This window comes from Dreissena polymorpha, chromosome 3 (assembly GCF_020536995.1).
Source record: "Dreissena polymorpha isolate Duluth1 chromosome 3, UMN_Dpol_1.0, whole genome shotgun sequence".
Taxonomy (NCBI): Eukaryota; Metazoa; Mollusca; class Bivalvia; order Myida; family Dreissenidae; genus Dreissena; species Dreissena polymorpha.
Window position 1 is genome coordinate 106,486,557 of NC_068357.1, and position 23,889 is coordinate 106,510,445.

General features: G+C 34.7%; 2 protein-coding genes across 7 annotated transcripts in view; one reads left to right on the forward strand and one right to left on the reverse strand.

Moving 5' to 3' along the window:
- The window catches only part of LOC127870890 (seipin-like), a 68,621-nt gene extending 46,804 nt beyond the window's left edge, over positions 1 to 21,817 (reverse strand). The window contains exons 1-9 of one of the 4 annotated variants that reach the window (XR_008044966.1): positions 21,518 to 21,816; positions 15,994 to 16,069; positions 13,483 to 13,558; positions 13,105 to 13,178; positions 10,556 to 10,690; positions 7,337 to 7,434; positions 5,559 to 5,749; positions 3,121 to 5,134; positions 2,102 to 3,080 (exon numbers count right to left, since the gene is read on the reverse strand). Coding sequence is in view for 2 of the 4 variants with exons in the window: in XM_052413472.1 (XP_052269432.1) it covers positions 4,983 to 5,134; positions 5,559 to 5,749; positions 7,337 to 7,434; positions 10,556 to 10,690; positions 13,105 to 13,178; positions 13,483 to 13,558; positions 15,994 to 16,069; positions 21,518 to 21,714 (999 nt within the window). In the remaining 2 variants the exon portion in view is untranslated. Of the gene's footprint in view, positions 1 to 2,101; positions 5,135 to 5,558; positions 5,750 to 7,336; positions 7,435 to 10,555; positions 10,691 to 13,104; positions 13,179 to 13,482; positions 13,559 to 15,993; positions 16,070 to 21,517 lie in introns of those variants that run through there. The other 3 variants (XR_008044965.1, XM_052413473.1, XM_052413472.1) reach the window with 3 other exon arrangements.
- Positions 1 to 23,889, forward strand: part of LOC127870864 (poly(A) polymerase type 3-like) — a 125,677-nt gene that overhangs the window by 40,254 nt on the left and 61,534 nt on the right. The gene's annotated exons all lie outside the window — the stretch shown is intronic.

Here is a 23,889-nt window from a genome sequence, read left to right on the forward strand (position 1 = left end):
AAATCGGTCTGAAGCAGTTTTACGAAGATTGGGAAATGACATTGAAACCTTAGCTTTGATCCAAAGCGAACCAGTTTTTAACATGTTTGAAATATAATTGGGACAAACGTTGTGACAAAGTTCCATAAAGACTGGGCAATATATATAACCTCTACATGTCAGCATACAAATACTCCATATGTTGTGCAAATGAAAAACTTAGATGTGTAAAACACCAAATTTTGGAAAACCATATGGAAATTTTCAGAAATTTAGGAAAATAAAACAAGAGGGCCAAGATGGCCCTAGTTCGCTCACCTGAGAGGAGTCGGTTCATTCAATCTTTACCAAACGTCAAACTTGACCTAGATATTGTCCAGACAAACATCCTGGTCAAGTTTCATCATTATTGAACCAAAACTCTGGCATATGGAGTGATTTTGTTTTTGTAAGATTTGTCCTGGTGACCTATATTTTGAGTTGACCCCCCTTACCAAACATCAAACTTTGCTTACAAAAATAAATATGACCAAGATTCATAAAATCTGAAATAAAATTGTGGCCTCAGTGTTTACAAGGATTTTGTATAATTTAATGAAAATTTGGACAATCTAAAGGCAATAATTATGGTATTAATTATATGATATATATAAAACCAATCTTTTCACCAAGTTCCATGATGATTGGGCAAAAAATGTGACTTCTAGAGTGTTCACAAGCTTTTTTTACTATGTAAATGTTAGAAAACTGCCCCCCCCCCCCCCTCCCCACCGGCAGCCATGTTATTCAACTGACCGGAACCATTTTCAAACTCAACTCTCATATCAAGGAAACAAAATAATGTTCTGACCAAATAGAGTTTTCACATGCTTTCACTATATACATATAGAGAAAAATGCCCCGGCCACTGGTGGCCATGTTTTTTCACCGATCTGGACCATTTACAAACTCGTCCGAGATATCAATAAAACCAATGTTTTGACCAACTTTCATGATGATTGGGAAAAAATTGTGACTTCCTTGAGTGTTTACAAGGTTTCTCTATAGCCAAACAAGGAAAACTGCCCCGCCCACTGGCGGCCATGTTTTTTTAAACGGACCGGAACCACTTTTGAACTCAACCAACATATCATAAAGACAAACATTTTGGCAAAGTTACGTGAAGATTGGGCATGAAATGTGACTTCTACAGTGTTTACAAGTTTTTTCTTTTTTTTACAAAGTGACCTAGTTTTTGACCCGGCACGACCCAGTTTCGAACTCGGCCGAGATTTCATTGGGACAAAGCTTCTGACCAAGTTTTATGAAGATCGGACAATAAATGTGGCCTCTATAGTGTTTACAAACAAATGTGGACGGACGACGGACAAAGACCGGTCACAAAAGCTCACCTGAGCAATCAGGTGAGCAAAAAAAAAATAACTTTTTGAAACTAGCATGTTCTTTATCCAAAATGTAGAAGATTCAATGAAATCTACGTTTAATACAATTATGTTAGGAAACAATGAGTTCTTCAAATGGTGATTAATATATTGAATAAACACCACTTAAATATATATTATTACAGACAGTATGTACAATTGGAAAGGCCCGTTTATGTTATTGAAAACAAGTACGTTGTAATTTGTTGCTCCATTTTTATTGAACATGAAATAACAAAAATCAATAATGTCTTTTATTGAACATGAAATAACGAAAATCAATAATGTAACGGGTGCATGTTTATGTAAACACATATATATATATATATATATATATGCCAGTATATAAATAATAACATAAAAAGCATTTTTGCATTAAAATCGACTAAGTTGCAATGAGCACTCAACTACTATAAAGAGTTCCTTATTGTTTGCAAACATCTGCTACTTGTTAACTTTATCACATAAAATGACTGGTGTTTCCTCTGTCCTATTTTCTTTGGTTATGTTTTTTCATGTTTAATAAACCAAACAAGTAATAACTGGAATGATCTTCATGTTTTTACTCAATTAGAAAACAAATGCTCATATACTAATTTTAAGTTTTTTGTGCTCATATACTAATTTTAAGTTTTTTAAATTTCCACGCAGCATAAAGAGTCTGTTTTATGTTGGGGAGATATATAAAACAAACTTATTGCTGTACTTTCATTATAACATGTTGTCTATGCTGTATTTTCATGAAAAACAACAACAAATTGGAACTTTTTGTCAACACAATTCATTGCCAAGGCATGTAGCATGTTAGAATTAAAACTAAAACAAGAGGACCATATGGCTTACAGCACTCACCAGAGATAACATTTGTCAATGATTCAAGCTGTTTACCCAGTTTTCAACCAGTTTGCAGTTAGGGTACAGATGAAGATTCTGACCAACTTTTGTGCTAAAAAGTCACAGTTCAGGCATTTAGAGTGTCTATAAGGTAACCTTGTAACCTAGCTTTGACTCAACTATTCACGGATTTGAACTTCGCCTAGACAATACTCGACTATTTATTTATTGAATAATAAAATTATTCAAACCCAATTTCATCAAGATTGAGTCATGAATGACCAATTTTTATGAATTTATTTCTGAAGCTATTAATTTTGTAGTGATAACAGTTTGTCAGTTGTTTATAATGAAACAAAAAATACTTAAATAGATCGAGCGATTGATGAAATAAATGTTTGTAAGCATTATTGTTAAGACAGTTTATAGCATTTTAATAAAATATACACAACCAAATTATATCTTAGTTTTTTTAATACAAGCATCTTCCTTTTATTTTCCTGAGTTCTCTTTGTCTTGAATGAAATAATGAATGGACATTGCACTCAACATGGAGATATTTTGAGGTTGTGATATTATCTTTCAATAATCTTTGTGCTGACTCATTCAAGAACACTATTTGGATGAAAATATGAAAAAAAAATTATAACAAACAGCATTAACATTAGATACTTTACAAAAGTGCAGACATAAATAATCATTACAAGCATGAATATCACAGTCCTTTAGTTGTCTAGAGATCATATAATCTTACAAACAATAAAACCTTTCTTTATTTTCCATTTAATCTTACGCACAATAAAAACCTTTCTTTATTTTCCATTTAATCTTACAAAAAATAAAATCCTTTCTTCACTTTCCATTTAATCTTACAAACAATAAAAACATGTCTTCATTTTTATGAGGCTATGTAAATTAAACTTGCATTTAAGACGTAATTAAGCATATTTATGTATAAACAATAATAATACAATAAACAATTTTTTCATTTTTAAGTTTGGAAAATACATTTTCACTCACTGGTCCTACCTAAATTTGGTTCAAACATCACTCTATTTTTAATTCTGAATAAAGTCGGTCCTTGCTTAACAAGTTGTCAACATTGAACAGTGGCAGAAACTGAATGAAAATATCTGCTACTTTTGAGTTCACTTAATAAATGTTTTAATTCACCAATAGCATTTTTTTTCTTTATTTAAAAGAATTTCACCTTTTAATGCAGGTCACACAAAAAGCATCCAATCGACAATGCAACATTTGTATTTTATATTATCAAACACATGTATTTTGTGTCTCTGATATTTGTTTTATCTTTTTAAAATTTTGTATCTTAATTTTTGGACACGAAAAAAAAATTGTGTCGAAAAACTAAAGAGTTATTATGGTTATTCAATTAATTTCAAGTGAACATCCGTTTTTGTAAATAAGAAAGAAATCCAATCTGGCCAATTATAAAGCTGGGCCCAGAATTTACTTGGGTTTTTAACTTACTGCAAAATGTTCATAACAGTTTGCAAAGAAAACAAGCTATAACAGTATACTTATGAATGTAAAGCTTTTCTGAAATAACAAATGTTCCTAATGCATATGCATTAACAATCATACAATCAATCATATAACAACTACATGTATGTAATAATTCCATATTCCAGGAACTTAATCAAAAATAAATAATGAACACAATACCTTTTTATAAACCCACTTCAATCATCAAAAATGTCACCTGCCTCATATATCGAATTCTGATATCAATTTGCGATGTCAAAACACACTATAATAATACCCTTATTTAATTTTATCTGTTGATATACCTGCTGGATATTTGTATCATCTGGTTTACTTTTAAGATTTTGGTGGTTTGAAGATTTTACCAAGCAAAAATTACTGACCATTACCATAACATTGACCAGTGCAATATAGTCCTCTCTATGCAAAAAGCATGCATCAAAACAAAACTCTTTGTCAGAAATAAAAGTGTAACAAGAGCTGTCACCGAAGGATGACATATGACCCCTATAAACGCTTGATAGAAGTTATGAGCTTTTTTTGAAACCTAAACGCAGATTTCGAAACCTAAACACGGACCCTAAATTCAAGGTCAGAGGGGTCAAATTTTTGTGCATATGAAAAGGCCTTGTCCATATACACATGCATACCAAATATGAAGGTTATATCTCAATGGACATAGAAGTTATGAGCATTTTTCGAAACCTAACACAGATTTCAAAACCTTAACGCGGACCCCAAGTTCAATGTCAAGGTCACAGGGGTCAAAATTTGTGTGCGTATGGAAAGGCCTTGTCCATATACACATGCATACCAAATATGAAGTTTACATCTCAGGGGACATAGAAGTTATGAGCATTTTTTGAAACCTAAACGCAAAGTGTGACGGACAGACAGACGGACGGACAGACATGCCCTCCTACTGGGGCATTTAGATGGGCCAATTAGATACAATTGAAGATCAAAACAAACAAACTTTGTCATATGGATTTTTTAAGATTTGCTAAAAACTGTTGGTCTTGAAATACTAAAACAAAACTTGTATACAAAATAAAAGATTGATTAACAAACCTTGCAATAGGCGATGGGAATAACTATGCCTTTTAAGGTCAGACAATATTGTTTTTTTTTTTACTAATTTGGTTGTTTTATTTCATTTACCAATATGTTCCAAAACACTACGCTTGACAAAGAAAGCAGGTGACAATACAAACAGACCTCAACTTAGAATTTAGAGAGCCATTATGGCAAATCAACAGAGCGGGGTTGTCTGAGGCGTAATCCAGAGTCTTCCTCCGTTGGAGCAGGACGGGATAAAATCAGTGTATCCACCGCAGCCTGTCCATCTCCACCCATGACTGGCTCACATCCCACAGTCTCTGTAGCAGCACGAACTGGCAAGAGAACATTTCATTTCTTGTTGTGCAAAATCAGCAGCTTATCTATGCCAATTATATACCTTTTTAGACTGTTAACAAAATAAGGCTTTCCTGAAATGATTGTCCCTTTCCAATGAGGATACAAACTGTTATTAGACCCCAAAAAATGCTCTCTTTGAAATAATTGATACCCCAAACAGCAGCATTCACTGGTCTGAGTACATTTTAAGTTTAACTGTTTAACACAAAAAACCTTTTCTACTGTCTAATCGCAAGATACAAAGTTTATTGTAACTACTAAGAAATGGACTCTTTTATGTCTCTTTAAAACTAAAACTTCAAATGGTTACTTCTATGAAATTCACTACAGGGTGTTTATTTCAGAAAAAAACTTTAAATGCTCGATATGAACCAAATTTGTTTAAAACAACAAGCAAACCTGGTTGGCTCTTGGGAGGTGACTCCTTCCTATTCTTAGCCAGGATCACCTTGACGACTGCATTTTGATTGGCTGCTGCCCACGGCAACCATGAATTATACCATGACAGCAGCACCACAAAGCCCAGCATGGAGAAGTTGGTTCCAATGCCGATGAAAGCCGATGTGAACGGCCAGGAGTACAGGAAGTACCTGTTTGTAATCAATGATAACAAATCATTTTTCATACAAGAGGAGGGCCTTAATGGTTCTTAAAGCGCTTACTTGGGTTCAAGGTAAACTAAATGTCAAAGACTTGACCTGGTTACATATTTGTTTACTTAATCTGGCCAAAATCCAAAAATGGCCTTAACGTAGTAAAAATAAACAATGGGACAATCTTTGATCAAGATTGCATCATTAAACAAGGCTTCTTCAGTGGTTAAATGATTTTTCTAAGATTGGACTGTGTGACCTATTTAGTAGTTACATGTGATCTAGATCAAAAGTGATTGATAAATGTGACTTCTAGAGTGGTTGCACAGTTTTTCTACAATTTTACCTGTTGACCTAGGTGTTAGATATGCATGACCCAGATTGAAAATCGACCTTAATATTGTCAAGGTTAACATTCAGACCAAATTTTACAACGATTGAGTCATGAATGTGGCCTCTAGTGGGTGTTTCTAATATTAGACCTGGTTACCTAGTTTTCCGACAAATAAATAATTTCATTAAGTATAATTTATTGAATTTTAAGAGGAATGTGATATAACGCAAACAAAATACAGACGAATAGTCAGATTTATAATTATTTTATTACGTGTAACAAATTGCGGGGAATAAATTTTGAATACAATTCCTTCCTGAAACATAACTTTTTAAAATAAAGCAAAAATGTTAACTAACTTTTGATAATAAAAAATGTCACTAGAACCTTTCAAACATTAAACTATGTATATGTACTTATTAAACTTGGAGTAACAAGTCATGGGGAAAAAATCACTCAGTGAGCTAGTAAGCTATCTCTTCAGCAAAATAGGCTGTCTAGCAGAGAGGCAAAATTTAAAATGTCACTTCTGAATATTTTAGATCAAATGAAGAAATTTGTTAAAGTTTCTGTACTAAGATGAAGGTCAAAATGAAACAGTTCTTGTTGGTACTGGATTTCTCACTATGTAATTGTGCAGAAAAATAAATATGACAGGTTATCAGGCCAGGGTTGCTACAGACCAGCCTTTGCATAAAATTGAACGGGTAATATGCCATATCAGGCCAGCGTAGCTACAGGCCAGCCTTTGCATAAAATTGAACGGGTAATATGCCATATCAGGCCAGCGTAGCTACAGACCAGCCTTTGCATAAAATTGAACGGGTAATATGCCATATCAGGCAAGCGCAGCTACAGACCAGCCTTTGCATAAAATTGAACGGGTAATATGCCATATCAGGCCAGCGTAGCTACAGACCTGACTGAAATAAATCAAATGATAGTATGCCATATCAGGCTAGTGTAGCTACAGACCTGACTTTGGAATAAATCGAACGGGTATTATGCCATATCAGGCCAGCATATAGCTACAGAACGAAATTTGCAATCATACATCAATACGTCAGGACCTAAACTATCCACTAATGAGACGACAAAACCTTGTGTGATTTTAAAGCGAAGCTGTTGACCAAACTGCGCATTGCACAAGCTGGTATGGATCTACACTGGCCACATAAGACAAAAGTGTAAGACCCATTTTGCGTTATGACAAGCCCCATTTAGAAACATAAATTATGAGTGTTGCATACCTCAAACCAGAGAACTGGGCATACACCTTGAGTAATCCTGCATAGATGTCCACTCTCTTGCTCTTCACCTCCAGAACGAGACCCACGGACGGGTTAAACTGCAAAAATATAGGCAGCATCATGAATCTGGGCTGGAAACCCCTCGCAGTTAAGACAATTTGGATACATCACTCCCTTTATTTAATTTAATAAATTACCACTTTATACAAAAATAATTTTTCGTTGTTTTCTATATATATTTTATTTAGACTTTTTTGGAAATCCATAACATCATTTCTCTGAACTCACTCTGTTGTGTTATATTCTTTCATCTTGATTGTTATTACCATTAAGAACCATTTATATTCCAAGCAGAAAGTATTTTTGAAAAACTTAATACCAACTGAAAATAGAATACCATGTACACAATAGTAAAAACATCAACACTTCAACAGAATTTGAAGACCAATGGAATTTTTTTCGTGCACAAATATCCTAATCATTGCAATATAAATAAAATATATTTTTCTTTTCTTCATGATGCAATGTTATTCAATAATAAGTAATTTATATCATTAAATTTAAATCTAACAAGACGATTGCCAAGCAATATATGTCCCCTACTGGCTCCCCCATTGTCAGAAATTCCATCATTGTCAGATTTTGTATATATATATATATATATATATATATATATATATATATATATATATATATAAATATATATATATATATATATATATGTTGCCATAGCAACCAGAATTTTTGACGTAGGAACAAAATGAAATGATGTGCATAATGTCCATATTGCCATTTATCCATGTTTCAAGTTTCATGAAAAAATATGAAGAACTTTTAAAGTAATTGCAGGATCCAGAAACCAGCATTTTCAGCAGTATTTCTAGTCTATTTGTTGCCATAGCAACCATAATTCTTGACATAGGAACAAAATGAAATCACGTGCATAATGACCATATTGCCATCTATCCATGTTTCAAGTTTCATGAAAAAATATGAAGAACTTTTAAAGTTATCAAAGGATCCAGAAAAGTGTGACGGACAGACAGACAGACTGACAGACAGAGCGCAAACCATAAGTCCCCTCCAGTAAAACCAAAAATGAAGAACTTTCAAAGTTATTACAGGATCCAGAAAACCACCATTTTCAGCAGTATTTCTAGTCTATTTGTTGCCATAGCAACCAGAATTTTAAACGTAGGAACAAAATTAATTGACGTGCATAATGTCCATATTGCCATCTGTCCATGTTTCAAGTTTGATGAAAAAATATGAAGAACTTTCAAAGTTATTGCAGGATCCAGAAAACCACCATTTTCGGCAGTATATCTAGTCTATTTGTTGCCATAGCAACCAGAATTTTTAAGTAGGAACAAAATGAAATGACGTGAATAATGTCCATATTGCCATCTATCCATGTTTCAAGTTTCATGAACAAATGTTAAAAACTTGTAAAGTTATCGCAGGATCCAGAAAACCAGCATTTTCAGCAGTATTTCTAGTCTATTTGTTGCCATAGCAAACTGAATTTTAAACGTAGGAACAAAATGAAATGACGTGCATAATGTCCATATTGCCATCTATCCATGTTTCAAGTTTCATGAAAAAATATTCAGAACTTTTTAAGTAATCGCAGGATCCAGAAAAGTGTGACAGACTCACAGACAGACAGACAGACAAATAGAGCATAAACCATAAGTCCCCTCCGGTTTCACCGGTAGGGCCTAAAAATCATGATTAAGCTTCCAATAATAATGATGATTTTTAATAGTGTAAGCAACACTGCCAAAAAATATGTAAACAGGTAGAAATTTTGATAGGATTTTATGATTAAAAGCCGGATCTCAACTGCTTGATTTTGCCTTGGTAAAATGTTAACCTGCGTTACATGTAACTAGTGGGCTGGGTTTATCTACCAGTGATTTGCTGCTAACATTTAGAGTGTTTATAAATAGAAACACGTGTTTGAGCAGACAGCATACTTGGTATAGTATAGAATCTGTATTTTCATGTAAACTTGATTTGAGTCATTCGCTAGCTATTGGCTGAAAGAAGTTCATAACCTTTCAAGTGGGCGGTGCTTAGCATTTACAGGGAAATTTGAATTTCAAGCAGACAACAAAAACTTTTTTCTATAAGTCAATAACTATATAACTTACAATCACCAAATTACACATACATATTTTTTGTATACCAAAGTATATGTATGCCAAATTTCATTGGAAAATATTAAATAACAAGGGACAAAATTGTCACAAAACCAGGTTTTCATTGTGAAAAAAAAATTGATAAAGGGAGAAAACTCAAATTGAACTTTTGAAATGAACAAACAAAATTAACCCCCTTTGTAAGTTTGTTTTTAAAAAAAATCTATTTTTAGTCGTGGAGATATTGACGTGATTCTTTCGTGCGACACACCGTCCCATGATGGTGAACAAATGTGCCAAATGATTTTAAAATCTCACAATGAATGACATAGTTATGGCCAGGACAAGCTCATTTATGGCCATTTTTGACCTTTGAACTCAAAGTGTGACCTTGACCTTGGAGATATTGACATAATTATTTCGCGTAACACAGTCCAATGATGGTGAACAAATGTGCCAAATGATTTTAAAATCTGACAATGAACGACATAGTTATGGCCCGGACAAGCTTGTTCCGCCCGCCCGCCAGCCAGCCAGCCCGCCCGCATTCGCCAATCTAATAACCAGTTTTTTCCTTCGGAAAACCTGGTTAAAAACCTGGTTAAAAACTGCAATATTATGAAAAAATCATTTTTGTTTTCTGCTGTTAACACACCAGTGTACATCTGAATAGTAGACATTTTGTGAGTGTGGGGACCTTTTATACCGCTTCTCCGGTGTTAAAATTAATGCAGTATTCATCAATATAAAATTAATGAGTGCAGTTAAGGTCAAAGATATTACCGTACATAATAATAGGCTAAAGTGTAGGTATGAAACTTAAGAAGAAAAGTTTTAAGTAAACAAAAGTTTGTGATCGTATAAAATCTTTGCTGCAATCAAAACTTTGCAGTATTAACATAAGCAGTTCCCAAGGAAATGCTTGAAAAACAATAACAAAAAATAAGCAATGGTGCATGCATTTAAACAATAACATGTTTAAAAGATCAGTTCACACTCTATACAAATCTGAACACAAAACATTACAGCAGTCTAAAAGCCTGCCAAAAAAACAGGCATTAATGAGGGTACTCACCGCGTTATCAACAAAGTCTGGAAACAGCTCAATATTGAGGTATTGTTTCTGCTGCATGTAGCCGAATAAAAACATTGGTGCAAACATAAATGTTTCCAATGAGCGAAGAAGGTCCGACTTGTACTGGATGCTTGCCTGTAATAGAACATCAATGATCTTTTTGAAAAAAATTAATTATCAATACGTCTAATTACAACGTATAATTACAATGTGGACACACACGTTTTATAAGAATATTTCAAACAATGCATTCCTGAAAGAACTATTACATCATCTGTGAGAGTCAGATTGATGTGTCTAGGCTTTGAAACTAACAAGGCACTCAGTCCCACACCAGAGACCTTGAGGACCTGATCTGTTCCGAGCAGTATTTGTGATGTTTTAGTAACCATTTTAGATATCAGAAGATATCATTAGAACAAAAGTTCTGAGCAAATTTCCTGATGAAAAAAAATATTACTTTCATGTGTTTACAAGGTTGCACTCAAGTCATAAAGGGGTGTCAGGAATTGTGTAACATTGGATATTTTAAAACAAGAGCATCCCATAACGGGTGCCACGCTCGGCTGCGGGTGCAGTTTTGAATAAATAAAAGCTTGACAGAATATTTATTTTTTTAGAGCTCACAGTGATTTTGACCTTTGACCTAGTGACCCAAAAATGGGTGTGGCATGTAGAACTCATCAAGGTGCAGCTACATATGAAGTATCAAAGTTGTAGGTTGAAGCACTTTGATTTTAGAGCCAATGTTTAAAACCTTGACAAAATTTTAAGGTTTTAGCACGTCACGGACGGCGGACACGACGACGGACACAACATGACGAGCTGGCTATGACAAAACCTCCGGTTTTCTCCGAAAACAGCCGAGCTAATAATCTCCTAATACTGTTTTGTAACCTCTAAATCAATTAAATAGCCTTTCAAACATAAAAATCAAAGTTATTTGCCATTTTCAAATGTCTCGGGAAACGTCCCCTATATCCGTTAAGCACTGGATTTTCAATGTTTAAACACAGACATCTTAAAATAGCTCAAGATAAGCTTGACATAATGCATGTCAAAATGATGGTGAAGGTCATGAAGCAACTACTTGCGAGAACATGGTCAATAAATAAACATTGCCCCCATGGAGGGATCAGTTTTGATCCAAGATACATGATTTCAACAAACTTGGGACTGGACCATCCATACAATATTACATGCCAAAAACCAAACCTTTGGCCTTGTGTTTGCAGACATTTGTTTAATATTCACAAAATGCAAATAATAAGAACAAGTAACACCCATAGAGAAGCAAATTTAGACCGGAGAGAACGGATTTCAACAAACTAAGTAGACAGCCACCTTACAATCTTATCTGTCAAATATGAGGCCTCAACATTTTAGAGACGATTTTAAGTTATTTTGCCATGTATGACTATATAATTCCTTTGAACCCTGCAGTGTGACCATTTTCCACATCCTGGCATTAATTGAACAAACATTGTACAGAACCATTAGACAATGTTACATGTTGCAAAGTATAAAACTCCAGACCCCTTGCGGATTTGCTAAGTTTAATGAAGTTTGTATTTTTAAAATCTATGTTCAGCTCTTGACCTTCATATGAAACAACCAGATCTATTTGAACAAGTTTGAAAGAGGGTAAACCAATGATCAATTCTTAAAAGTTTTGTAAAATTCTGTCAAGGGATAAAGAAGGAAAAGTTGCAAAAAGAAAAAGTTCATGCATGCAAGCACCTAATGCACCGACACACAGATGACAGACATAGCAGTGTCCTAACATCACGCCATGAACACTTTGTGCCAGCGTTAGATAATTTTTTACCCATGGGGCTAAAATTGTCAAATTTTGCCTTGCTTGAAGGGTAATTTGCTAAAAGTAAAACAAGAATATATAACCGGGGTACAGAACCACTACTTTAATCCTGTTAAACACAATAAACCATTAACTATTTGTATTACTTTATAAAGGTTTCTTAAAGCGTTTTTTGTTTTTTTTTAACTGTGCTTGATTTATAGGCTTCCACCACCGTTTTTTGCCAACTTTCAACAATTGTTTTATTAGTGTTTAAGTGTTTCCTTTTTGCTTTAAAAACAGAGGAAATTAAATCATTCAGTATTGGCAGTACAATGGTTTTACTCGATACAACTTTTGCTGTATAAAAAGAATCAATTTTACTTTGAGAAGTAATTTGTTTTGGCTTCGAAGAAGCCATGCTGACCTCTTCATGCGTCTAGATGATACAGAGTATACATACCGACTGGCTAAGTATTTCTACAATCCAGCACACAAATTATCTCTAATTTTTACTACAACCAGTCTCATATTTTGACAAAAGACAATCAGCTGTTTTTATTTTTTGTTTAAGTTGTACCCATAGAATTTACATCATTTGCGTAAGTCCAGATTGGCTTGCTTAAATGTACGCACGGAAATGATAAATTGAGCGTATCTTGATTTTTCAAATGCGTATATTACGCTGATACGCAGCTTATTTCAAACGCTGTGTGCTCATGTGAGATAAAAAGGACTAAATGTGACGTACACTTACGGATCTAGAAGAGATGCTAACAGTTTCACCATTCTTGTTGTACAGTCGCATCTCAATCATGAACATACCTGCCAATATAGAATAAATTGTTTAAGGATTTGTGAAACTCAAACCTAAATTTATCACAAATGCAAAACTTTATATAGAAATGAAACAGCTTTTATCAGATCAATTCTTGTAAAAACACTGAATTCCATTAAAAATTATAACAAAATAACAAAATTACTGATTTAATTACCTGTTTAAGACCATCATTATTGCCCATACGTTACTTATTTTAAAATGAGCGTTTCCTTACAATGTTGCCAATTTAAGAGAGATGGGAAATTTTTGTAGTGCATCAAATTTGTAGAATAACAAAAGTCTTTCAACCTATTACTCTGTTGATGTCTGATTCAGGAACATCCAACTCAAGGATGATCGTGTAGCGCTGTCCCATGTTGAAAACCTGTAGTAATGACATTTACATGTACATGTTTAAGAAAAGTCCTGAAAACAACAATCATTTGTCAACTTTATTAAAATTATAAATGTTTAACTGCCATTTGTCCTGTCAAACAATATTTTTATGCTCCCTGAAATTTTCTAGAAGCATATAGTTGCCAGTTTGTCCTTCCTTACTTCCTTCCGTCACACCTTTGTTACAGCTTCTCATAACGCCTTCAATACTCTACCGATTTCTTACATATTTGGCATGTAGGTACCTTGCATGGACCTCTACCTTTTGATGAGGTTTGAGGTCACTGGGGTCAAGGTCACCGATGCTAATAATAGATTTTCCGTCACACTTTTGTTACAGTTTCTCATAGCGCCATCAAGATTTTACTGATCTCTTACATATTTAGCAAGTAGGTACCTTGCATGGACTTAACCTTTTGATGAGGTTTGAGGTCACTGGGGTCAAGGTCACTGGGGTCAAGGTCACCAAAGCTAATAATAGATTTTCTTAAGGTAATACAAGGGGAGCATCTATTGTTTTCAACGATACTTGTTTGTATCTACATGTACTTGTCACACAAAATGCACAATTTTAGGTTGTTAAAAGGATGGAAAAATAATAGTATTCAATCAACAAAATATTGTTTTACTTTACAATTTAAATTACAAATCTAAAATTTAATGAAAGCAATATACCCAGAAAGTCCAATAATTTTATTTATTTTTACGCAACATTCAACTTTATTCATGCAATATGAACAAGAGCTGTGTTTGTGAAGCACAATGCCCCCTAGTGCGCTTTGAAGCTGCACAGCAGCTATTTTAGAGAAACTTAAGTCCAAATACCCATGGCCCCTGAACGAAACTCACACTCCATCTATAGGTCATGTAGATTGACTCACATACTATGACTCGCATACCAAAAAAATTAGCTAAATATCTGAAAGCGTTGCGTAAAAAACCTCCGGAAAACGGAATGCCAGATGGACAGACAGACTGATGGATGGACAAGGCAACTGCTATATGCCACCCTAACAGGGACATTAAAAACTGTTTAGTTTTTCAAATTCATTCTTCAAAATTATTTTTACACTAAATACTGATTTACATGATACATTAGCAAAATATACTTGCACCTTGAATACCTCCTTTGGGCAATGTAAAGCCCCTAGAGATGTTTGTTAGATAATACATGTTACATGTAGTGAGACACAATTTTATATGATTTTCACTTTATGCTTATCATAGTTTGAGGAATGCACAGGCTTATCTGGGACAACACCTTACTCACATGCAGTATACCCTGTTTTCCCGGAGTGGGGCTCATTATCCCCACGCTTTTTGAAAAAAAGGTGGGGATATTGTGGTTATCTCCGCCGTCCGTCCGTCTGTCTGTCTGTCCGTCCGTCCTCGCCACTATCTCCTCCTACACTAAAAGCACTAGAACCTTGAAACTTACACACATGGTAGCTATGAGCATATGTGCGACCCTGCACTATTTGGAATTTTGATCTGACCCCTGGGTCAAAAGTTATAGCGGTTGGGGTGGGGCCGCGTCAGAAATTATCACTCATTTTTTTAGGTTATTTTACATTGACTTCTTTATTTCTACACCGATTCACTTCAAATTGATACTGGACCTCTCTTATGACAATACGGTCAATCTCAACCATGCATGGCCCCATTTCCAACCCTGGGGCGCCCCGCCCACATAGGCCACACCCACCAAATATTTCCATTTACTATAATTTTTTCATTTCTACACGGATTCACTTCAAATTGATACTGAACTTTTGATATGACATTAGGGTCAATCTCAACTATGCATGGCCCCAATCCCAACCCTGGGGCGCCCGCCCACATAGGCCACACCCACCAAAAAATTCCATTTACTATAATTTTTTCATTTCTACACGGATTCACTTCAAATTGATACTGAACTTCTCTTATGACATTAGGGTCAATCTCAACTATGCATTGCCCCATTACCAACCCTGGGGCCCCGCCCACATAGACCACACCCGCCCAAAATTGCCTTTTACTATAATTTCTTCATTTCTACACCGATTCACTTCAAATTGATACTGAACTTCTCTTATGACAATACGGTCAATCTCAACTATGCATGGCACAATTACCAACCCTGGGGCGCCCTGCCCACATATGTCACACCCACCCAAAATTGCCTTTTACTATTACTTCTTCATTTCTACACCAATTCACTTCTAATTGATGATGAACTTCTCTTATGACAATACGGTCAATCTCAGCTATGCATGGCCCCATTACCAACCCTGGGGCACAACTAGGTCAAACATTCGGCGTGGGGATACGCGTCGGCCTCTGCCGCGCCATTTCTAGTTTTAACATATTTGTATATTTTTTGTTCACTTTTGTGGTTTGCTGGCACCTACAAAGAACAACGCTTTAGAATTGTGTATGTACCTGACTCTTTCCATCTTTTGAAAGGCTAACATTGGCTGTTGGGAAGGAGCAAATTCCAATACCTGACTCACAAACGCTGCAACGAAAAAAGGTTTCTTATGTTACAGTTTGTTACTAAATCAAAATATCAAAATTACAGTTCTGTTTGCCTGTCTTAACACTTTTTTGTAATCACAGGGCATTTTTTTGCATCTTTAAATGTTGAAGTTTATTTATTTGTTCAATGCTTCTTTTGAAAACCTTTAATAGAGAATTTTAGGCTCTCCTTTGCATGAAAAATGGGCCGATTACCCTCATCCAGTACGCCATTGATTTGATTGCAATATATATGATATATTGTTAAGCTTGTAATCATAGGGTTTTGGGAGGACTCTTTAAATTGATAAAATGGCAAATTTGGAAAAAAAATATCGACAAAATCTACCACAAATGGTTTGGGATCCTCTCCGTGTGCTTTGGGATCGGGACCGTTTTATGGCCTTTCTTACATAGCAGAAAAAAACCTGGTGATGCACATAAATGTATTTGCTTAATAAAATAACTTGACATTTTAATAACAAAATGATGCAGACACCTTGAGTAACATTGACATTTAGTCCGCATTATTGACCTATGACTTTTGCCTTCTACACATAATATCACTGAAATTTACATGCAAGTCCAATTTCACTTAAACCTTTCAATGGGTATAGGGTATATGGAGTTAACACAAAAAATGGAGGCCCAAAATTTTTTGGTATATGGAGTTAACACAAAAAATGGAGGCCCAAAATTTTTACCTTTAAGCCTGCCCTTGACTTTGAACATAAACATTTCGGTCAGGTTTCATGAAAATCTGCCCAAAGGTATAGCAATTATGGAGAGGAAACACACTATAAATGTTTAAACATTTGACCTTCAAAGTTGACCTTGGCTTTGAGCTAGCATGACTATTTATTATTAAGGGCTTTTTGCACATCGCCTAAGTGACCTTAACATGGTCAATTTTATTTCATCCTTCAATGGGTAAACTGGTTATATGGATCATGCACACAATTAGAGGCTCAATTGTTTGACCTTGAGGTATAACCTTGACCTTAAGATAGTGTGACTAACTCATGCCTTCTGAAGTTCTGAAGTTGCAATAATTCAACTCTCAGCTTTATAACCCAATGGGTTGCTGAGAGTTGCAATGCGCTCTCTCTTGTCCATGGGTGCAAAATGTTATCAACAATGCAAGGGTTAAGGAACACTGAAACTGCAAGAACCTATTAAAGTTTACCTGTCTTAACCGCAAACTCATCCAAATGGTACCATAAAAGCAATAAATAATTGATTTTTATTGATTTAGTTTTTCTTTGGTACGCTGTATCCGCCATATTGGAAAATTGACCCAATATTGGTTAGGTCGCAGGACACCAATATTTTGCACGTTGGGTTATGTGATGGAGCCTATTAAAGTCGACAACGATATCGAATATTCGACACAGAAAAACTGTTTCAAATTCAACATAAAAATGTCAACGAGAATAGTGTGTTGAAACATTGTCGTATTTATTAGGGTGCATGCAAAGGATAACGTCTGTAGGTTGCTGTTCAGGTAAATTTAACATGTTTATTTACTTTATTAATTATTTTTATCAATATGTCTCGAACGATTCTCTGCGCTGAACTGCACCCATGTTTATATAGGGGTGCATATGGACTCCCAGAGCCGCCATAGCAAAAATTATCAAAGGCTCTGGGAGTCCGTTTACATGTATATGGACTAATGCCTTCTGCACATCGTCTCATAACATTACATAAGGAAGAACATGGTAGCCATGTTTCATTAAAATCCTTCAAAGTGCTGTGGAAAGGAGATACAAAGCGTAAATTTAAATAAAGGCTAAATATTTTTACTTTAAAATATGACATTGAGCAAGCATAACCAACTCATGCTCTCTGCACGTTGTCTCAAAAACCCTTATAACGTGAATATCTGTATTTGAAACAGTGATGTGTCATGCAAACCTTCATATAAAACATATTGGCGTAATTGTGTGTAGATTAGATGGTACTTAACTAGCCTCTAAACCTATAAGTTTGTGCACCTTAAACTTCAAAGGCATATCCTTCATGAAAAATCATTAGACAATAACTAAACTTGATATATACTTTATGATTTATCTTTTGTTTAACAAATAACGAGTGAAATATGTTGGTTGACAGATAATAAAAATGGAGTTACGTACCTTTAAACATTCATGTACATCGTAGTCTGCGTCACACAGAATTATCCTATAAGATCGTGCACCGATATTGATGACATCACAGCGAGGCCCTGGGATGTGTTTATAACAGGGTTGGCACCAATCGACCATCCCCGGTTTTAACCAGCGGTTTTAACCGGTTAAAACCGCCCCGGTCAATACTCCCGAAGTGGTCATTACTGGTCAATACTGGTCGATTGAACTTTACCCCCAATTTTGATTTATATTCCATGCCTAATTAAACAATATTGATAATATAAATTAAACAGACATGTTGCCAACAATGTCTTAAGCTACGTGTATTAATACCCACTATTTTATACCTGTTCATGCAATTTGTAGGCCAATCTCTCAAAATTTGCAAATTAGTCAAAGTTGGTCAATTGGATTTTTCTGGTCGATTGAACTTTTTAATGAATTATGAATGCTCAGATAATTCTGTGCTTGATTCAACAAGAACCTGATCCTGTCAATTACTGTGTATGAGTTGTTCCTCTTGCCCCACTGTCCCCACAGTCTTCTTACAGTCTTCTCACCTATTCAGGTTGGGGTACCCAAAACTGATGATAGGGCCTTAAATGGCACCTTTTTGACATGATCCTTACTTGTCATGTATTCTTGCATTGATTTCTTTAAATACTTTTTAAACAAAATAGTGAAAAAATCTTTCATTTTCCATTGATATAAAAATAAACAAGGGACAAAATTGTCACAAAACCAGGTTTTCATTGTGAAAAAAAAATCTGATAAAGGGAAAAAACTCAAACTGAACTTTTGAAATGACCAAAAAAAATTAACCCCCTTTGTAATTTTTTTTTTTTTTTTAAATCTATTTTTAGTCGTGGCGACCTTGACATTGGAGATATTGACGTGATTCTTTCGTGGGACACACCGTCCCATGATGGTGAACAAATGTGCCAAATGATTTTAAAATCTCACAATGAATGACATAGTTATGGCCAGGACAAGCTCATTTATGGCCATTTTTGACCTTTGAACTCAAAGTGTGACCTTGACCTTGGAGATATCGACGTAATTATTTCGCGCGACACACCGTCCAATGATGGTGAACAAATGTGCCAAATGATTTTAAAATCTGACGATGAACGACATAGTTATGGCTAGTTAAATGTTAAAGATTATTTTTTCGTAATCGATGTTGTAATTATATTGGATTATCGGATGCATGTGCACATTAGAAAAGCGGTATGTATTACTTTATCGTTCAATTCGGTTTATATGCAAGTATTTGCGGATGACAACACAGCATGGCAATACACAGGACCTATATTATAGGCCATACTTTACCTCTTTTTATATCCCCCTGCAATAAACTAGCTCAAAACTTATAACGCTGTCCGCTTATAACGCGGTTGCGTGTCTTGGACCCCGTCATCCGCGTTATATTGGAGTTACAGTGTATGTGTTTATTTGTATTAAATATGTGTTGTTTTAGATGAATTTCTTGAATAGACTGTATTGAAAAAAATGGTTTAAACAAAACAGGTCTTCATAAAAATGAAATATGAACTGTGATAACTGTATTCAGAGGTCTAGATAAAGAGTATTTACATGTACTAACGGAAAATTGCTAAATAAAATTCTATTCACAAATGGGGCATTAAAAGCTGTAACCCCTTCTAATGACAGTTGTTTTGTGACAAAATCCCAAATTGACGCAGTGAGAACATTTATTGCAATAGGCCGGTCACAATCTTAACGTATGGTCTCGTGTCATCATTTGGGGGTACAATTTTCTGCATACTGGTCATGTACGTAATTCCGGCCACTTTTGGGACTATTTAAGAAAAATCTTTAGTGTTAGGCAACTGGTTGAAACTAAACTTCACATATATAATCCTGGGTTCAAAACTAACCTAGCATGAAAATTTAAATAGAATTAGATCGGTGAATGTTACTTAATTAACAGAAAATGATGACATGTAAACTATCCATTTTCGTAGGTTAAATGTACCTAAAAAATCGGCCACTTTTCAGTTTGATCTGCAGATAAAATTACAAAGCATTATCTTTTGACAAATGTCCTCAAATTCAGAGTATTAATCAATGTTTATGCTATTAAAATTTTTGACTTGAAATTTAAAATAAATGCGAAATTATTATACCAGTTACTCCCCCTACCTATTTTAATAAATATAAGCAATGGGAAACTGCTAATTCATTAAAAAAAAATTGTTTTTAATGTGTTTAATAATTCTTTACAAACATAGCTAAAAAAGTAAACACATTTTGTTTGAAAAGTTGACTTCAGTGTTGATTATTAGTAAACGCTTATATATAATATTAAAACATGTAATCTAGTAATATTCTTATAAAGGGAGGTAATTCATATATTAAAAAATATATTTAGGTTCTGATTTTTATGTTTTGACTATAATTTTTTGTACAATTAATTGGTAAAACTTTAATTTAAGTTTATTAGATAAAATAAAAATAATTTTATCAAATATATTTGTTTCTTATATGAATATAATTGTTGAAACAAATGATGACATCACTTTCCCCACGAGCCAAATATTTCCCGCTATATTTGTGACATTTTAACACAAAAGTTTACAGTGATGTGGTTCTTACATTTGCAAAATATTGAGAGTAGGGATGGTTTTCATGTTGATTTTTCTAAATAAAAACAAAATATGTGCGTTAAGATCATGAAAATGATTTTACATAGGTGGCCGATTTTTTACGTACAGGCCGGAATTACGTACATGACCAGTACACAGCATACTTTAATCGTATTGTAATGCAAAGTACAGAGAGCACAATACAAATTCGAGACGGGCCTCCAAGGGAAACTACTCTTACAACATTTTACGATCAAAACATTGACAAACATAGCCGTCTGGTGAAGGAAATGTGCAGTTTTTAAACATTGTTTGGGCTATTTCTTTGGAACGAGGTCAGAAAAACGGACAATTTATATCATATTTATTGTTTTTTCCTCATGATTGTTGTCTTATCGGCTGTGGAAATTCTCGCGTTACAATAGTTAACAGTTTTCGGGCACGTGCGTTCGAATGTTGCTTAGAAGTTTACGTGATAAAAAAGTACACGATCTTATAGGGCTGCACGAAGTTATAGGAATAGAGGATAATCTGTGTGAGTAGATTAGATGGTACTTAACTAATCTATCATCTATGAAGCGTCAAGCAAGAAAAATGGAAAATAGATTCTGTTTTCTTGGCCATCCTCAATATATAATTAGTCAGTCAATAATATTGCACCATCAAAAACGAGCATGTTAAATGAATTTGACACAACGTGAAAATTACCTGAACTGAAAGTGGACTGGTCTTTCTTGTGCAACTACTGGTACGTAATAGTAATAAAATGACGCATACAAGAAAACAGCTACCCAAAATACAGCAAAAACTAGTCCTAATGTCTTAAGTGTCTTTTGCAATATGTGAGTAGCTGAAGTTACTCTTTCTGACAAATTAAAAACCATGTTATCGTATGCTTTGTTCATCCTGCCAATTTTCGCGAAACAGCCAATGCACGAGGTACTTTCAGTCTAAGAAGGACACGAGACCGTCGTTTCTTTTCGGTCACGTGATCTCGTCAAGGGAGACAATTTTATAAACCGCATTTCATCGTTCGTAATAATTGTCCCCTACCAGTTTTACCGGAGGGGACTTATGGTTTGCGCTCTGTCCGTCCGTCAGTCCGTCAGTCAGTCAGACTTTTCTGGATCCTGCAATAACTTTAAAAGTTTTTAAAGCGGATATATACGATTTTGTCAAATATTTATGAATTTATATAAACTGTGTAAAAAACTTATTATATATATTTCAATATAAATTAAAATAAAAGTTAAGGAGAACCTGTGTCGAAAAATGCGAAAAAAGCCAGATATTTAATTCTGAAAATGAAAACGGCTGTACAGCCGAATTCGCCAGCGATGTGCATCTAAACTTACGAGGGGTGTTCCAGAAGTTCGTGGATTTTCGCTTTAACTTTCATTTGGTAACATAAATTGACAAACAAATAGCATGTTAAGAATATTTCGTCCTTTCCAAATCTACTCTCCAAATATCATGGAAATACATAAAACAATAAATATATATCAGAGATTTAAACATGTGCACAATGCGCTCACCGACGCACGTGTAACGTTTCTGTTCAACGTCAATGACGTTATGAAGTTAACAACTGTCAAATCTTTTACACATACTGTAATCACCTCCACGCGAATGCACTTTATGTGTCGGGAAATTCACTGTTCAAAAGTGTCTCTATACCAGTCAGCGTCAAAAGGCGACACGATTCGCTTTGCTGCAACTGTAAGTTCCTGTTTACTTGCAAAGCGAATACCGCGCAACTGTGATTTAACTTCCGGGAAGACGCGGAAGTCCATAGGGGCCAAATCCGGGCTGTAAGGAGGACTTAGGCGCTGTAACGTGAAATTTGCCGTAAATTCTGTTTATCAACGACATTTAAACCAAATTTAAATTCGCGTAACGCTCATACTTATAATAAAATACACGCGTGCGCCGCATGTCGTTACTGAGGTCTCTATGGCAACGCGTTTCAAACGCGCTTTATGGAATTCATGCATTTTTAGCTTATATATAAAGTCCGTGATAATTGGTTTGTATAATATGTAAATTTCATTGACTTTTACCAGCAAACTAATAAGTTATAGTGAAAATCCACGAACTTCTGGAACACCCCTCGTAGTTTAACGGTTTATAATACAAAGACGAATGCTCCGGTTATTGTAGGAAAATATGTACGTCACTATCGGCTCGGGGCGCTAATTTGTCTTTGCTGCATTTTATGAAATTCGGCTTTAATGTATAATTTTTCTTGCCTATTTTGTGTTATTGTAACATATTATATCAATATATTACAATTAAACACATATCAAAAATCGTATATACCCGCTTTAATATTTTTTCATGAAACTTGAAACATGGATAGATGGCAATATTGACATTATGCATGTCATTTCATTTTGCTCCTACGTCAAAAATCCTGGTTGCTATGGCAACAACTAGACTAAAAAGAATGCTGCAAATGGTGGTTTTCTGGATCCTGCGATAACTTTAAAAGTTCTTAACATTTTTTCTTGAAACTTAAAACATGGATAGATGGCAATATGGACATTATGCACGTCATTTTATTTTGTTCCTAAGACAAAAATTCTGGTTGCTATGGCAACAAATATATATAAAAAACTGACAATGGTGGAATTTCTGGCAATAGTGGAGCCGGTAGGGGACATGTATTGCTTGGCAATAGTCTTGTTATAATAGTTTTATACATAAAAAATGTTTATCAAACAATAACATAAACATCACCTTGCAGTAAATACGATGTCCTCAGATAATAGCTTAGGCCAGCAAGCCATTCAGGTATAATAACACAGTACAAGACCACGTGTGTCATTATGCCTGAATAGCTCGCTTGTCTTATACACTTTGAGACTTTTCTAACGCAAAACTCTTCAAACTTGAATATCCCAGTAATGAATTAAGATTTTTATTTAAACATTAACATGTGATCATTTGACTATATTCTGTGCAAGATTCCGAGAAAATTATTCATCCCTGATAATCAGACACTTTTGCACGTGGGGAAGGTGTGGTTTCATCTTTTTGCACGTAAAAATGGTGAAACGCGATATGATTCTAATTTTATT